Source organism: Plectropomus leopardus, chromosome 18 (assembly GCF_008729295.1).
Source record: "Plectropomus leopardus isolate mb chromosome 18, YSFRI_Pleo_2.0, whole genome shotgun sequence".
Classification (NCBI taxonomy): Eukaryota; Metazoa; Chordata; class Actinopteri; order Perciformes; family Serranidae; genus Plectropomus; species Plectropomus leopardus.
In genome coordinates this window covers 28,895,215-28,913,918 of record NC_056480.1, presented here as the reverse complement: position 1 = coordinate 28,913,918, position 18,704 = coordinate 28,895,215, and the positions used below count along the sequence as shown (strand labels likewise).

At 41.0% G+C, this 18,704-nt stretch overlaps 1 protein-coding gene across 1 annotated transcript; it reads right to left on the bottom strand.

Annotated features, from left to right (window-relative positions):
- Nucleotides 1–1,542: 1,542 nt before the first annotated feature.
- Nucleotides 1,543–18,282, bottom strand: mturn (maturin, neural progenitor differentiation regulator homolog (Xenopus)). The gene is made up of 3 exons (XM_042506485.1): nucleotides 17,737–18,282; nucleotides 5,615–5,737; nucleotides 1,543–3,476 (listed from the first exon to the last, which is right to left on the bottom strand). Exons 1-3 carry the CDS (start codon nucleotides 17,893–17,895, stop codon nucleotides 3,369–3,371), a joined length of 390 nt encoding a protein of 129 aa, XP_042362419.1. The 5' UTR covers nucleotides 17,896–18,282; the 3' UTR covers nucleotides 1,543–3,368.
- Nucleotides 18,283–18,704: the final 422 nt, after the last annotated feature.

Genomic DNA, 18,704 nt, shown 5'->3' with positions numbered 1-18,704 from the left:
CCTCAATGGACAGCCTTTGTGCTTTTAATTTGAAGACCAGAGCTTGGTTTCCTGTTTGCAGCTCCCTCCTAATCTCACACTTGACGCAGCTCAGTCTGAGTGGGCGCGTCAGGTGGCGCGTGACGTCAATCCCAGTAAGACCAGCGGGGTATTGGCACAGCAGCAGCAGGTCACCAGTACGCCGGCTCCATGTTTGGCTCTTTGTGTGCCACTGAGCTAAGAGAAGAAGAAGAAGCACGCTCTGCTGACACGCTTTATTGAACAGTTTCACACACATCGGAGGACAAACAGAAGATACACTGCATGAGAAACATTCAATAAAAAGACATTTACAAGCCAAAGTAAACAGGCTAAAGATGACCCTGTGCAACAGTCTTCCATGTGGATGGATGAGGGGGCCTGAAGCATCGCAGTGCACTGGATGTAACACATAACAACACACTGTGAGAGCAGACGTAACAGGGCAGGTCAAGGGTGGCTGTCAACAAATAGTTCCTCTCCCCGCTGATATCACTCAGGGACTTTGGGTGTGCACTTATTAAATAATGGTTAAAAGCCAATAAATTCAAAACAACACACTGCAGAAAGAGACGGTGGCTGGATTTAGGAAGGAATCTTGTCGGATTGTGCTGAGAAAGAAGCAAAACTGTGAACCACCAACAACCAGGAAGACTAAAGGACAGAGGGGTGTCATGTAACAATGAGACACCCAAACCAGGGAGGGCTTAATAAGCTGCAGCATGGGCCTTTGTTGTGATGGTCATATGATAGTAACATTGATTAAAAACGTCCTTGTTAAGTGACTCTTTGAGGTGTACTGCCTTGGAAATATTAAGAGACTCACCCAAAGAAATGATCCATGCTGCTGGAGAGCGGCACACTGTGATGCCCACATGAGGAAAATGCTCGGCACTGCACTGTGAAAACTGACAGGTTGAGCTTACTTCAAATAATCTTTGAAATTGATTGCCTCAAAAAAGTAAAACTTTTCAAAAACTACAAATTGTTTAGTCTACTTGAAATTTAGCTGTTGTTACTTTTTTTTTTTTAGGTTGTTGCAACTTAAAAATGACAAGTGAAACAACCTTGTTCTTTCTAAGTGTTAGCAATTTCAGGAAACCAAGTTAGTCTGACTTAACTTGATCATAGCAAAGAGGATTTAAACAATGATGAAGTTAGGAGATCTGCCAGTTGTATTTTGTTGACATGTTTAGGAAAATATACAAACATGAACGACTAGTTTGCAACCAGCAGAATCTGTCTGAAGTCTCGCCTTTTTAAAATACTGTTTCCAGATTCAAACATACAACAATGGCTGAACCTATGAATCATTTCATAAGCACGTCTTTCTCCGGTGAGACCTTGGAGAGTTAAAAAAAAGGTGGTCAGTGTAGCTGTTCTGTCAGGGGGTATAATAAAGGGTAGCGTTCAGTTTATGATTGGTTGAGTTAGAAATGAACAGTTAACTGGCTAGCTGACACCTACCATTAAGGGGGAGAAGGTATTACATGTTCTGAATTTGGCATTTCTTAAAAAGTGGACAGGAATGCTTCAATTTTAACCTGAAATCAAAATGAAACTACCATGTATCAGTCGTGTTTTGGAGTTTTGGTGAAGTTAGGGAAGCTGTGATATCATGAATGATCAATAACAGGTAAGGTAAACCGGCTGAAGACATCTCTTGAAGACCTCTTACTTGGTTAGGACAAAAAAACAGTATAAAGCCACTAGCTTTTATTGGGCATATCCGCAAGGTCAGGGTTTGGTATTTGCGAGTGATTTCTGTTAACGTGAAGAGGTAACAGTTAGCATTCGCAGTTAGCAGTTGATGTTAGCTAAAGTTAGCACTAGCTCTAAAACTTTAGTTTTCTTCATTAGTTTAAGTATTGGGGGTCAGCACGGTGGTGTGGTGGTTAGCCCTGAGGGTAGCAAGAGGGTACCTGATTCGAACTCAGGTTGTGGCGAGGTGCGGACCTTGGATGGGGCGGGGCCTTTCTGTGCGAGTTTGCATGTTCTCCTCGTGTCAGTGTGGGTTTTCTCCAGGTTCTCTGTTTTCCTCCCACATTACAAAGACTTGCAGATTAATTGGTAACTCTAAATTGTCCGCAGGTGTGAATGTGAGTGTGGATGGTTGTCTGTCTCTGCGATAGTCTGGCAACCTGTCCAGGATGTACGCCCCCTCTCGCCCAATGACAGCTGGGATAAGCTCCAGCCCCTATGCAGCCCTTAACAGGATAAGTGCTTACGGCCAATGAGTGAATGTTTAAGAATTATAACTCACCTCATCAGCTGCAGTCATTTCCTCCTCTCTTTCTAATTGATAGGAAAGCTGTAAAATGACAGTTCCGTATTTTGGGGGTTTTTTTGGATTCAGATCTGTATAAACAACGAGGAGCACAGCACTGTGGCATTATAAACAATACGAGGTTTAGACCTGGAAATAGTATTTTGAAAGGACATTTAATCACAACTTAAAGACTGTATAGTCTACAGATATATAGCAAAGTAAACGTAGTTTCCTGATGTTGCTAAAACTTAGAAAGATTCATTGTATTAAACTTGTCATTTTTAAGTTGCAACAACTTCACAAAATTAAGTAAATATAACTAAACTAATAATTCTAGAATAATAGTTCTATTTACTTACATTTTTTCAAGGCAATCGGTTTCTTAAAATTCACTTGTTAGATTTGACAGTGTGTAACCTGTATGACTATTTTAAGTGTGTTAAAAACCGGATAGTTTGAGAGCTGCCCCGTCTGTATCTATGTCACAGCCCTACATGCCTCCATTCGCTTCTCCTCTCTCTCCATAAAGTGGAAAACTATACCTGCGTCACTCCTCACGCAGCCACAAACCGTCACTTTTCACCCATCGGTCTCTCAGCTGGCTCCCGTCTATGTCAACAGACAGGCGGAGAAGGAGGTTATCTGTCACATTCATCTCCAACGCCACGGGGGGAAATGTGTGTATTGCGGTAACATCTGACTGTATTTCTGCATAACAAAGCCAGCTGGGGCTGATGTAATATTGCTGTGCTGTGGAACTTTAACTAACGAGATGGTGAATGATTATGGTACTTGCATTGGACATGGCAACTGCTCACATAGCCCCAATGTGTGTGTGTGTGTGTATGTGTGTTTGGTTGGGGGGTCAACACAGCGCAACAGAGTGCACTCTTTGGAAAGCAAAGCCACTGAGACATTCAAGAACATGGTGGTGCGTTTTTAGCGAGTTGGCCGTAAGTGTGTGTGTGTGTGTTTATGTGTGTTTGGATAAGAGTGTGTCATTAAGTGTTTGGGCTAATGAGTTGAGATCCAGAGCTTCCAAGCAGCTCTGCCCCGGCTGCAGGCCTCATCTTGGGGCTCATCACTGCTGGCTGACCCCCATCTGCTGGTGGTCTGGCCCCGGCTCCCCCTCCATGTCAGCGTGGTAATGCTCGAAACTGACGTCATCTATGTCTGGCAGACCCAGCAGCTAACAAGTGGAGGAGGAGAAGGTTGTGTTACAGTTTGTGACATAAAGACGGTGTTTGTGTTTGTGTTCCACTTTTGCTTTTTTTAAATCACCTTTTACATGCTTCTTTTATAATGTTTTAAATGTGTTTCCTTTCCCCCTGTTCTTGTATTTCAATGTTCTGTGTGAAGCACCTTGAATTGCCTTGTTGCTGAAACGTGCTATACAAATAAACTTGCCTTGCCTTGCCTTGTGTGTGTGCGTAAATTGCACAAACACAATGTCTTTCTGTCTTGTACGGTGGCAGTTTAAGGATGTCTTGTTTATCTGCAAATAAACATTCAGTGCCAGGTAGAACATGATCCAAGGCACTATGTTAACAGTCAGATTAATCTGTTCTCTTCAACATAGTCGCTCCCACCTATAAGGGGCTTGCCTTTCCATTATGGCTCCATAACACGCCTACGGGGCCTTGGATTGGAAATAATGACAGCTAGTGCGGTGGCTGCAATAGAAATAAAGCTACTAATGTTTTGAACATCCATCAACATGCTTCTTGGAGTGTTATCACCAAAGAAGAAGTCACAGAACATCACTCAATGGAAATGCAGTCATCTCGCAATTGTGTTTTATCAACATTCCGAAAATATTGCTTAAGTTTTGTACAAATCTGCAATGGAAACCCTCCTAATGTATCCGCTGCCTCACTCCCTGCTTTTACAGACTACCTCTCTGGGTGGAGAGTGGGCAGCAGCTCCAGAGATAGACCCCCAGTCAGCGGCTTCAGCAACCCAAAACCCTCCAGAGCAAACCCCAGTTCAGGGGAGCGGACAGCCCTATCAGCAAATTCTGTTGCTGCAGTTACACAGGTTAGACTCAGCATTGCTGCTGGCCACCAGCCTGCTGTCACTTGTGGTGCTGGGGGGTTTCAAACCACTACAGCCACTGACCAACGGTGTGTCTCCACAGCCTCTGCCCGCTCTCCTACAGAAAAAGCAGTCCACAGTGGTGGGGAGCAAGGCAAAGGAACGATGGAGTGGTTTGCTGGCTAATTTAATTTTGGTCTAATAAACAGAGAGAGAGAGAGAAAACCTAAAAAGCGGGGTTACTGTCTGAAGCATGTGCATATGCCTGCAGGGGAAAGGGAGGAGCTTTAACCCTTTGAAACCTTAGCTTATTGGCTTGATTTATTTCAAATAATTGAGCAACTTAGGATAAAATGACCAAGAAATTAGCAAAGAATTTGTAAAAAGTACAAGAGAAATACATGAAAAAAAAAAACAAAACTTAAAGCTCACAACAAAAAAATAAAGTAAGGGGGGTTGGGGGGGGTTAGGGTAGGGTTAGGGGTAGAGAGAGAGAGAGAAAGAAAGGGAAATGACCTAAAAAAAACCTTGAAAAAATTCTATAAATAACTCTATATAAGAAGTTCTATAAAAATAAATTCAGAAATATAATTATGAGAATTTTGAATATATTCTCTGGATTTTTTTTTCCAGCTTTTACAAAAATAATTTTATAAATCTTTTTGCCATTTGCGGTACATTCGTTGCAAGGTTGCTCATTGCCCCTCGTATGCAAGAAATCAAGGTTTAAATACTTGTGAAAGGCAAATGCAGCACAAGAAAAGTGATGTCTATCGAGGTTACAAAGGGTTACGATGCCATTAATAATAACTTACTGACATAATTAATGGCTAAATTAATCAATTTTCTGGGCAATAAACGCAAGGAAATAAGTTTTAGAGTGATACCCTACAGTAAAGCTATTTTAATTTTTAAAAACATCTGAAAGTATTGTTATATTTATTCTCACATATTCATATTTACCAAAAAAGAAGTGTTGAGCAAAGTAAATCAGCTATCAGCTTTCATGAAAGTAAAAATACTTTTAAATGTCAAATAGTCAAATATATGAGAGTATTCTAAGAATGTAAAAAAAGGCCTTGAATCATGTTTTATGTGCTGCTCCTGTTTTGTCTCATTTGCTGATAAGCAAAATTAATTCAAACGTCCGAGTTGTGGGTGGATTTCAGCATGTTTTGTCCGCAGCAGAAAGAACAGAATGTGTCGGGGTTGTTACAAACAGACATATGGAGCAGAAGTCACTGTGCTGTGGTTGATGCAATGTGTTAAAAAGATGTCACTGTTTTTCCTTACAGGCCTAAAAGATGTGAAGACCTTCTCCAGCACCTCCAGCAGAGTCTTCTTCCCGCAGGAGGAGATGTAGTCCTGGGCCAGCTGTAGGAAGGGAAGGCAGTCCTCACTCTCACTCCACACATGCTGCACGCACACAGAAACAAAGAGGAGCAAAGAAGTAAGTTATGAAGTAGGCTTCATTCCAAACCAGTCATTAAGAAAATATTGCACGACCAGGGTGAACCAATGTGCCAATCACTGAAAACAACAAAGGAGAGCACCTTCAAGCTTCAGTACTGCTTTATGTAATAACACTTGTGACTAATCAACACCATGTTAGTCAGGTGAATACTGTCACACTCCCTCCGGCGGCGCAGCCTCCTGTGGGCTGTAGACTGACACACAACTTGAAGGAATCAACCAGTAAATAAGTAAAGCTGGGTCTGGGCCAGTGTGCAGCACACAGAAAACTAGAACGAAGCAATTACACGGACATGCAGCAGGCAGAGTGAAAATAAACCAAACAGGAAGATACACAAAGTCCTCAATATTTACCAAGAAAAGTCAGAAAATAACTAACATTGACATGCTGGGAAAGTAGTTCCTAAATACATCTGAATCCAGGATTATACAGTCAGTAATCAGAAGTTCTTGACTGATACAAAACATGTTGCTATATCAGCGTAAAACCATAAAGCAACTACACACTGATTACTTTCTTCATGAATCACTCCTTATTAATCTTTTGAAACCTGAGCAAATTGCTTTAATTTCTACATCCAGTATCTACATCCACTATGTTGCCCTCTGGCAGGTCAAACCCTTCAATTGTGATCATCTTGCATCTCTAAGATACCATGCGTCCACACTTATCTAGCCCGAATGACATCCTGATGTCATTGTTGTAGATCCTTGTGATGTGGATCAGTGAGTCAATGTCACTTTCACTCTTAGCGTACAGTTTGATGTCAACCATGTAGAGGATATGGCTGATGGTTGCTCCACTTCAGAACCAGTATGCATAGCCACTCTTGTTGATGATCTGGCTCGGGGGGTTTCAGATCTATACAGAACATCAGTGGGGACAGACCGTCACCTTTGTATATGCCACATTTGATTGTCACTTGGGCAGTTGGCCTGTAGTTAGCTTCAAGGGTTGTCCTCCAAAATCCAATTGAGGTCTTGATGAAGGCTGTCAGCATCCTGTTGATGTTATACAGTCCCAGGCATTCCAGGATCCATGTATGTAGCATCGAGTCATAGACTTCCTTATAGTCAATCCAGGCGGTACACAGATTGGTCTCGGCTGACTGCTCTGTTGACCAGGAGTTGGTGTTTGGCTCCCGTGGTGTTACTGCCAACTCCTTTTTAGGCCCCGCTCATGTATTGAGCCATATGTCTAGTCATCTTAGCCGCTATGATGCCTGACGGGAGCTTCCATGTTGAGCAGAGGCAGGTTATTGGCTGGTAGTTTGAAGGTATCGCTTCCCTCTGGGGGACTTCATGATCAGGACAGTCCACTCTGGGTGGGTCCCATCTTGTAGCAATTGGTTCACTTGTGCTGCTAGGTGTTCATAGAGTGCAGTAAGCTTCTCAAGCCAGTAGGTGTGAGCAAACTCAGGGCCAGATGCTATCCAGCTCTTCATGTGTGACACTTCATATGTGAGGTTGTTGTGGTCTGCACTTAGATCCACTAGCCACTGAGCATCGGTGTTATGTGTGGTTTCTTTCTACCATATGCTTCTCCAGTACTGTTAGGTCGCAGCTCTGGGTGGTTCTGCTGCATTACCATTCCCCTGCCACTGCAAGTTTCGTTGGCGCACTTCCTGTTAATTCTCCTGCATTGTACCTCTCTAGTGTATCTCTTCAGGCGGGCAGCCATTAGTGTTAGTTTCTGTTTGGCAGTCTCCAGTACCTCTGTTATGGACACTTTGGTGTATTTGTTAGGTAGCCCTTTCCTGGTCACACCTTTCTGCAGCTCTGTTAGAAGGCTGATTTCCCTCCGTGCTGCCTTGATTTTGGCCTCCAGCCTTCTCTTCCATTGCTGCTTCTGTTTTTGGCTCATTCTGTTCATCTTATAGCCAAGCATCTGTAGGACCACTGCTGCGGTACTGAGTATCAGCTTGTTGGCCTCTGTAATGGTGTCAGTAGGGACAATTTGTAGCAGTGCATTCACGTTTTCTAGCAGACTTTCAGAGGAGACTTTGTCCTTCAACCGTGGTAATTGACCACAGGGGTGCCAGGTTTCCAGCTTGCTTATGAATATTTTTCTCAGGTCAGGCCTGTTCAGTGTTTCTGGGTCTTGGAATCCAACTTTTGTTTGTGAGGGTGTTGACTATAACACCCCCACTCTGGTCTGTCGTACTGGCTCCCCTTTGCATCTCAAGTTGTGATGGCAGCTTGCGAGTGCAGAGTTAGTTAGTTCTTGGTTAGCATGGATTATGAGTTTGGAAGTATGCATAGGTCCCATATCCTCTGCATATATTCCCTCTCTCTGGGATTGGCATATTATCATCTCTGTTCCACATTTGTCTTGTACCAGTAGCCTATTTGCCATCAGGTTATCCTGTCCAACACCTTACACAAACCTTGTTATCCCAGGCACGGTTCGAGGTGGTATGATTATTATATTCAAGTCATCACTCGTGCCTGAGATCAGTGGATATCATTAAAGGCCTTGCTTAAGGCCCCTCACTGGATATATTGTCATGCCGCATCCTGTACAAACTGCTCCTCCTCACCATCAAAGCCCTCCACAACCAATTGTGAAAAGCGCTCTATAAATAAAATGTTTTATTATCATTATTTTTTTTTTTTTTTTTTTTTTTTTTTTTTTTTTAGGGGAAAATATCAAGAAAATTATGATCATAATTTTCTTGATATTTTCCCCTCATTATTTGATAATTCTCTAATGATTCTCTTTTTTAAAAGACAATTTTTATGTAATTTTCTTGCCAGCTTTTTCTCTAATTTTTTGCAATTTGCATGTCATTTCATGCCAAGTTGCTCATTGCGTTTTTTTTCCCTTTTTTGAAAGAAATCCATTTGCCTAGGGTTCAAAGTCTTAAATATTTGTGAAAGGTGTCTGAAGGTACAAGAAAACTCATGTCGCTCCAGGTTTCAAAGGGTTAACTCTAAATCCAGTGCTAAATACCCACAAAGCAACAGCTACTCATTATTTCCTTTTTGCATACTACAGAACCATATTAGTCCAGTTTTTTCATCAGCCTCAGAAAAAGTAGTGTATTATATAGACTTGTTTCTAGGACTGCATCACTATTTCACTATTAACCTACTATCGTTGAGAATGTAGTCACTGCCAACATTTCTGTGTGGCCAGTGCAGGTAGTCAATGGGATGAAAAATGGACCCTAAATGTGATTGTCCACTGGTTCCAATTGGTCGCATGGGTTGGTTTACCGAACTGGGCACCACATGGGTTATCTTAAAGCTACCTCATACCAAAAGGGTATGGGCCCAAAATGGCATCATATCTGGGGACCCACCCTGTTCTCAGTCTAAAGTCATCAAATGCTGCTTTTATAGTGCTTTCAGCGTATAATCCTGATGCCAAAAGCCACCTTTAGTGAGATCGTGGCCAGAACCTTAAGTGACCACGTGATACACCACAGAACAACGTCAGGTTGAAATGCTGCTGGTAATGATGTAATAAAAGGAGTGCGAGCACGCACATAGGTGGGGTTGGAGGGGCAGTGGATGGGTCCAACAGACTGGCATTTTCTTTCCATCTGAATGTTATGAGTGTTTTTTCTACACCTTACCATGTGCTTTCTTCCCCTAATCCTAACCATCCGTGCCAGCATGTGTGTTTGTTGATGTCCTGGCATTGGACCCCAGATACAAGTGTTGCCTGTTGGGACTGTACCTGTAGTTTATGAATAACGCAGTTATTCAGGAAGTCCTTGTTCAGGACTTGTGTGTCTTGTTGTAAAGTGTTACCTAAACAATAAGACAGCTAAACATCCATGCACACATGTGCCATACAATACACAGTGATTCTGCTCCACCCCTAGCCAAGAGAATTCTTTCTTACCACAAAGCATGTGTGGTCTGAGGGCTGCGTTTAGTGTATAAACCCTCTGGTGAGTTCTGAGGTCAGAAAGAGTGTGCTGATGGCCAATAAAACAGCGTTAACTAATGATGGTGTGTAATTCCTTGATATCAGACATAAGAGTTCCAGTCAGATAAGAATCAACTTCCTCATTAGTGCAAGTTGTCTGCCATCTCAACTGTCAGATAAACATCAGTGCCTGGGAAAGGCCATCGCAACAATTCAGTTTCACTTATTTTTAGTGTTGCTTAATTGGAGTCAAGAGGCCGGACTGTTATAGATTATGTATTAAGGCTATAAAGAGAGACTGGCCAAGTGTGCACAGTGAGCTGGAGGAAATAACCTGCAGGGGTAAAACAAAAGCAGGTGATCCTATGTGGAGTGGACAGGCTTCGAAGTGAAAGTTTGGGATACTGTGAATTAAAGCGTTTGATACTAAAAAATTGAGATGCGATTAAGGTCCAAACATAACACGTTTTTTTAATTATTAATCTAATGCTGCCATTTTACACAGGAAAGCTGCCACAACAGCTTCTTGCTGTCTCACTTCACTTTAAAGGGCACCCAGATGGCTCAGTTCACAAGTCTAAAGTAATATGCACCTTGTGTCAAACAGAAGTACTTTGAGTTTGAGCTCCCACCTACGAGCTGAGCACACAGCGGCAGCTAATCAGCCTGATGTCAGCAGGTAACATCATCACCAAAGCCAGCAAAGCACTATTTTAGAGTGCGTGAATCTCCACAGACCTGTGGATGAAACTAAATCCAAAACGTGGACTACAGCGCTGCTAAATGGATGAAAACTGACTGCAGACCAGTCAGCATGGTGGAAGACTTGGGTCTATATGGGACGCCTCAGGTTGACAAACAGTAGGCGGGTTTCCAGTACAGATTTGCAAAAAATTGAAGCGATAATTTCGAGATGTTGATTAAATACAATTGTGAGATGACTGCGTTTCCACTGAGTAATGTTCTGCCACTTCTCCTCTGATGATAACATTCCAGAAACCATGGTGATGGATCTTCAAAGCATCAGCAGCTTTATTTCTATTGCAGCCACTGAACTAGCCGTCATTATTTCCAATCCAAGACCACGTAAGCGTGTTATGGAGCAATAATGGAAAGACAAGCCCCTTATACGTGGGAGCGACCACGGTTAAGGGATTTCTGGGAGGTAATAGCCCACGATGTCACAGAGGAATTGTGGATTCAAAACTTCCGGATGATCCGCTCAACTTTTAAAGAGTTATGTGATGCAATAACAGCTCTTGTAGCTCCTGCTGCATCATGAGGGAGCCAGTTCGCATCAACAAGCAGATAGCCATAGTATCATGTGACCTAGAAAAGAAAAAGAGTGTTTCCATTGCAGCTTTGCTAAATATGGCTTTTTTGAATCGCCTTAAATACCACCTCATGCCAGTGTAATAACTTTCTTGCAATAAATGGGAGTTTTTTTCTAAACTCTTTAAGAGTATTTTATATTTTATATTCAGATCTAAGTTTGCAAAATTTGAGGGTTAAAGGAAATCCACCTACTGTATTTGACAGAAAAAGCACTTTTGGGTTGTCTCACCTATAAGACATGGTGACAGTGTCATAGGAGTGCAACAGTGATTTGAAAGAAATCAATACAAATGTCAAGATCATAAAGTAAATGTATTTGCATTTATTTGATTCCCAAAAAAGTCTGGTCAGAATCCTTTTACCAAGTCAATATGGACTTTAAAACAGTTTTGAAATGAAAAATAATGGAATTTTAAATGCGATTCAAAATCATGATTCATTTTTTTTAATTCTGTGATTAATCATGATTTAGAAAATAATCACTTGAAAACTCTAGTCTTCTAGTATTGACGTATTTGTACCACTTTTTTAAAAGGGTTTTACTCCATAAAATCAATACGAAACCTTAAAAAACACCCCTTGCTTCACAACTTATAATACTAAATATTAAGATAATTAATAAGGTCATTTTCAAAAATGTGTTGGCTTAATATAGTTCTCTTACAATCTATTAATTTATCTCTTAATTATCCCAATGAAAACACCTTCATTTCATAATTATCAGTGAGTGAAGTAATGGGATTTTAAAGTTTAAAAAAAGGAGGGATTAGGTGTGATAATATGTGGTGCAGACACACCTTCATGTGAGACTTTTAGAAGTCATGTGACTTGGATGTAATAGTTTTCACAGTGTTGTGGAGGGGCCTAATAGTGAGCGCTGTGGCTCTCAGTGCTGAGGGACAGTTGTTCCAGTTTGACACTGATGGATGGACTCTCACACGAGGGTGTGCCTCTGCTGCACCGAAAAAACCTCCACAATTCAGCAGATTCACCAAGCATATCCAAATGCTCGTGTCTGTCAGCTGCTCAACACTGAATCAAATCACCAAGGTAACTGAAAACTACTCCTGTCTCCTGAGGGGAATGACACAGCTGGAAACGGTGACGTGCAGCTGTGCTGTGATCTCACAGCGCCCTCCAGTGAAAGGACAGGACAACCATATGAGGGTTTGAGAGGAGAACAAGGTTGACTGAGAAAAAGACTCTGTGTGTGTGTGTGTGTGTGTGTGTGTGTGTGTGTGTGTGTGAGAGAGAGAGAGAGAGCGAGAGAGAGAGGCCCTTTTTACACAGAGATGGCGCTATAGAGCTGCTACCAGCACCCTTCTTATTCTTCCTTTGCACTTTTACACAGAACCAAATAATGGCGGCATCATTTCACTCCAGTGTGTGATTATAAATTCCATCACAGCTTTGTGTAATCAACAAAAGGCATGACATGTAACACAGCAGAGTCGGCCTCTAGTGCGACATAAAACATAAACTTCAGCAGCCCTTTCTAAACAATAACAAAGGCGTGACATGTCACCATAATCATTTAGCATTCCTGTTACATAGCGGCTGATCTCTTCCTTTGCTCGCAGGGGAAGGAGCTCCTGAATCTCATTATTTGCCCAATTTATGGACATTTACAGCCACTGTTATTCTTCTTTGAGTTAGCCGCTAACATACCTACTCATGTCATGTCTTTACAGCTTTATGTTTTACACAGACCTTATTCTGGCGCTGTTACTACCTCCTGTCCTGGCTCAAAGCTGAGACCTCTCTGTCCCCCTTTTACAGGACTGTACTTTATATACAGATTGGCAAGGCAGCATAACGGCGCATTATTCTCGCCTTGAGCAGGCAGCGTAAACATGGCTAGAGAGAAGCCAGTTTGTCACTGCCTGTTAAAGGCAGGAATATCACATTACATTAGTAGAGTTCACATGCACACTTTTTCACAATCTGATTAAAAACCAATCTGACTGAAGATTTTGGGTCAGCTGTTGACATGGGATGTCCTCAAATATGATCTGGTGTTTACATGATGCATGTAAAAGGAGCAGCTGTATGACATGAGCAAAAAGTCTCGCACTGACCACAAGACATGCATCTGACACTTTTCACACTCCACCTCTGCAACCACTTGAAATGTGAATGGGTTTGGGCCTGTTTAAGCTGATTGAGGTGTTTAAATGGATCATGTTTAATCTGTTGGGTTTTGAAACCTATTTTAATCAGATTAGTAGGCTCCATGTAAACACGCCTACCGTTACACCACCTTGCTGTTCTGTATATAATATCTGATTATGGAAAGGGAGACAGAGAGGTCTCGCCTCTGAGCCAGTAACCCGGGTGGTAACACTAAAACGAGGTCTGTGTTAAACACAAAGCTGGAAAGATGTGATCATGATTGGGGAGATGTGACGTTTTAATGGCGTGTTTCTGTGTACGCCCCACCGTGGTAGGTTTAAAAAGCAGCGATTAGCAATTAGCAGCTAACTCAAAGAAGAAGAACAGCGACCTTAAATGTCTGACGAGGACGAAATCAGCCGCCATATATCAGAGAAGGTAAAATGATTGTTACGTCACGTCACGCCTTTGTTATTGTTTAGAGAGTGCTGCTGGAGGCCGACTCTGCTATGTCACATGTCACTTTCATCATGCCTCTTTTGATCGTGGGATGCCAGCATGCTGTCTTTAACCCTTAGGGTCCGGTTTAATGTTACACACACCCAAATCACTGCGCACAAAACGTGCTTTTCAAACTCAAGCTTTGAAAAAAGATTTTTCATTAACATTCGTTTCTACTTTCATTTAATTAATATTTTACCAACATCAGTCCTGATCATAAATATCAAATAATTATTAATATTTATGTATATTATTAATATGTATTTTCTCCATATCCAAATATGGTCGAAATGATATTATCAGGTGGAAAACAGTAAAAATGACAAATTCCAAGTCAAAAGCCCAGAATGACTCTGAGAAATAATACAATGCATGTTTTTATGCTTTGATGGCTGTGGGATCAAAAATGTCAGTTTGAATGAGTTTTAGTGGAGCATTTTTTGCACTTAACAGTCTGAATGTAACAATTTTGTTTCCACAGTGTATTTTAGACTTATTGTAGGAGCTGAGCTAGAAAGGTTAAACAAAAATACACAATATTTCCAAAATGTATGCCATATGCATGAACGCAGCCAAAATAATCAAAAAATGAATAATTAAAGGCGAATAAAATTCGCAGAACAGGCCCTAAGGGTTAAATACACACCAGAATAGCTTGATGCTGCCGTTGTTTGATTCTGTTTAAAAATTCAAAGGAGGCATAAAGAAGGGAGTTAGTTTCGGTTCTATAGCACCATCTCTGTGTAAAAAAGGCTACAGGAAGAGAGAGAGAGAGAGACACCCTGCTGATAGCGATATTGATTGAGCGAGATCTCAAGAGTCCTGCAGAGAGAGTTTTTGTGGCTGATTTGAGAGTGAGCAGACAGCAAACTGTGAAAGCGTGTGAGCGAGAGGGACTGTGTTATTTAACCCTCTGCTGTGTCTTTTTTCTCTGTGATGATGTTCCCAATAAGTTGGTTTGATGGTGCAGCAGCTGGATTTTGATATTTTTCTCAGTGGAAAGCAGCTCTGCTGTGTGTGGGACACACCAAACTCCTAACACATGCACGCTGGCTGTGACATAACATGTTATTGAGTGAACAGACGCCCTGGCTCCTGGGTCATCTCCATCTGCTCCCCGCCCTGTGAGTCCCTGTCACTGAGCAGGAGGAGGGAGCAGGGCGGGTCTGGCCTCGGGAGCTTAAGGCTCAAACACTGCAGCACACTGTTACAGGATGCACACACACACAGAGGCGGGACAGCATGGACATGATCAGAGCAGGGCAGGACCCAAAGACTCTAGATTGTTTCTGTGGTTTAGAGGATTTTAACTTTCAGAACTGTTGTTCAACAATTAAAGACAAATCACCCACTGTGTTTCCTTAACCCTTTAAAACCTGAGAGAATTAAGCCCTTAATTCCTTTCAATATCATGGGAAGAAGGCGGTGAGCAAGAAATGGCCCAAATATTGGCAAGAAATAAGTAAAAAGTTACAAGAAAATTACCTGAAATTAAAAAAAAGAAAAGTAAAAAACAAAAAATAGACAAGCAAATGACCTGTAGAAAGTGTTAAAATAAAATATAATATATTTTTGATGTGACAAAATTTAAGAAATTTAAATTTAAAGTCTTGTAAATTCATTTTTCTGGTCATTTTCCCCTTTTCTTTAGATAGTATTTAATTATTATTTTTATTTTTTTTTTTTTAATTATATATATATATATATTAAAATATTTTTTATATATTTTTTATATTTTTTCAAAAGCAATCCAACCAATTCTTTTGGGTTCAATAGGTGTCAATGCTTGTTAAAGGCTTCTGAACGAAGCACAACAAAACTGATGTCAGTTCAGGTTCTAAAGGGATAAGGCTGACTCTGATTTTGTTCAGGGACTTAAAATGTGGATGTTTGAGGGAAAACACTTGAAATAGAAATATGAAGGGATTTGTTATTTCCGGGGCACTCCGAGAAACATTATTTAGACCATAATGTAGGGAGAACATATTTAACTGAACAGCTTCAAATATTTAAATCTGCTTCCTTCATTTTTGGCAGATAGTTGTTTTTTTTTTTTTGTTTGTCTGTTTTATAAGAGTGGGGGTTTACTAGTTAATGTTCTGGATCAGAGCCCATAACAGTCCATAATAATAAAAATATGAAGCAGTCCCTTGGTATTTATTTACCATGTGTCTGCAGAACATCAACCTGTTGATTACAATATAGATCAGTGAATTAACCCTTTGAAACTTGGATTGACAAATTTTTTTTGTGCTGCACTCAGACGCCTTTCACAAGCATTTCAATCTGTGAAATGTGAGCAAATTGTTTTGATTTCTTTCTAAAACATGGGGAAAAAGTCAATGACCAACTTGGCAAGAAATGTCCCACAAATTGCAAAACGTTAGTAGAATGAGCCAAGAATTTTTTTTTCAAAAACTAGTTATCAAATAGAAGAGAAGGTTATCAGAGAATTATCCAAAAGAGCAGTGAAAATGTCCAGAAAACTATATTTATAATTCCAATAATTTCATATTTAAAATTAGGTTATAAGATAGAATACATGTTTTTGTTTGTTTGTTTTGAAATTCAGCGCTTTCTTCACCATTTTCTTGTTTGATTTTGTTTTTCACTTTTTTTTCTCATTTTTGAGCCATGTCTTGTTAAATTGCTCATTGCCTTCCTCCAGTTTTCTGCACAGTTGATCTGCACACTAGTCTGGATTAAAATCTGAATTTGAGTTTAACAGCAAGCCTCCATTGCTATAAATAAAAATACTACAGTGAAACTGGCATTTTAAGAGAAAGGCAGATTCTGCTACTTTTCCTTCAAATACATTTCTTCATTTAAATTTAAGAAAAGCCCACTTTGTTTTCCAACTGCATGGCGATCTACAAGACTTTTATTTTGAAAGCTCTAGGCCTCTTGTTTTTAGATCATAAAGTAAATTTCTTTTCATTCATTTGATTCCCATTTAAAACACTCCAGTAAGAAATGCTATACCATGTTAATATGGAATTCAAAATTGTTTTGAAATGCAAAATAATGAAATTCTAAAGTTGTGATTAAAATGCAATTAACTATTGATATTCAGTGATTAATTGCAATTTTAGAAGTAATAGTTTGACATTTCTTGTTTTTAGCTGAAAATGAGTGGATTTTATTAATGGTTTTAACCCTTTAAAATTGAAAAAAAAAATCATGAAAAAAATCTTTTGGTTTACAGATTAAAATGCCAAACATGGGGATCATTAATGGTAGCAAGGTAAATTCAACAAGAGTTTCAATGGGTAACAAAACCCTTAAAAATGGCCTAACATCATGAAAACAATTCCTCATTTTCCATCTTTATTGTAAAATGAAGGTCCTCCTAAAATGTATTCCAGTCTATAAATTTATCCATTATTTATCCCCTTTAAAACCTTTTGAAAACACCTCAATTTTTATCATTATTAGTATGTTAAGTAATGGAACTGTAAGGTAACAATTAAGGGATAAGGTGTCATAAAAAATACGAAGATTTGTCTTTTGTTATTTATTTGCTGTGTTTCTGCAGAGCAGCAACCTTTCTATTTACATAAATCAGTGGATTCACTATGGAGAGGATTCTCTGCACACTAGACTGAGTTTGATCTTAACATCAAGCAGTGGATGCTTTAAATAGCCTCATAATGATACAGTGAAACTGGCATGTGGTAGATACATGTCATCATTCAAATTTTTTTTCAAAAAAAAGAAACTCCATTGTTTTCCAACTGCAAACGGACGGTCTGCGGGGCTTTTATTTTGAAAGCGACGGGCCTCGTGTTTTTCCAGCCTCGCGAGCTTGTTGGTGCGACGGTTCAGAGGGTTATCGCAGCTGATGATGATGATGGACGAAAAAAAACACCATCGACAGAGAGGGGGGTGGGGTGAGGAGGTGTTTGGAGGGGAGGCTGGCACCCAAACTGAAATGACATCATCCCCTCCACACTTCGCCCAACGCCCTCCTCCTCCTCTCCCATGTCCATCAGCCGGAAAACCGGGACCAACCGTGACATCCCCACCTCCAAAGAACCCCCGACACACCTACAACAACACACACACATACACACACACAGTGAGAGAGCTCGAGGCCCTGCTGAAGCTCACTTACGAAAGTGTCAGTGCCGCCGGGACACAGCACGTAGAAAGAGACGCCGGGCTCTGCGTAAAAGTCCAGCCGCCTCTCGTCGTCCTCCTCGGCGAAGATGAGGTCGAATGGGTTACCGGAGCACCACTTCTCCGCCGCCTCCACCAGGTGCTTGAACTCCATCCTGTGTTGTCCGCTCTGCGGTGTCCCTGGCTCCGGAGCTGGATCTCGGTGTGTGTGGCCGTCACGGCGATGATGCTCGAGAGAAAAAGAAGAGCCGATCGGACAGCAGCATCAGCAGCCTCCACTACCGCATCTCCTCAGTGCGCCGCGTGCATGGCCCGGGAATACACAGAGCAGTGTTGGTGCACAGAGCCTACCGGGACTGCTGCTCCTCCGCTCTCAAAGCCCCATTCCTCTCTTCCTCCCCACGTTATGAAATCAGCCCGTCGCTCGCATGCATGCATACGCAGGAGGACGCTGGAAATAACGCGATGACGAACAGTGAAGCCGGGCAGCCGTCCATATCTGAGCAGTATATGCTGACTCCCCACTGTCTGCTGCACACCCAACCACCGATCAATAACCTGCTGCAGCTCACTGAGCTCATCCTCTGAGGAATCTGTCATGATGCATTATAGAAACTGCTACGGGACTGTCATAGCAATATTAGGAACTGTTCTTTATTTATCACACTGTAAAATCAGACAAGTTGATTTTATTTAAAATAATCTTGGAAAATTATTTTCCTTGAAAAAGTCATCAAAAAAATAACAGTTTATCTTTGTTTATGTTTATATGTAATTATTAAGTTTACTTAAATTGCAGTTGTATTTACTTAATTTTGTAAAGTTGTTGCAACTCAAAAATGACAAATGAAATGGCCTCGTTGTTAAGTGTTAGCAACTTCAGTAACGCACGTTAGTCTGACTCATCACTCATCACGAAGAGGATTCAGCCAATGATGAAGTTAGGACATTTGAGAGATCTGT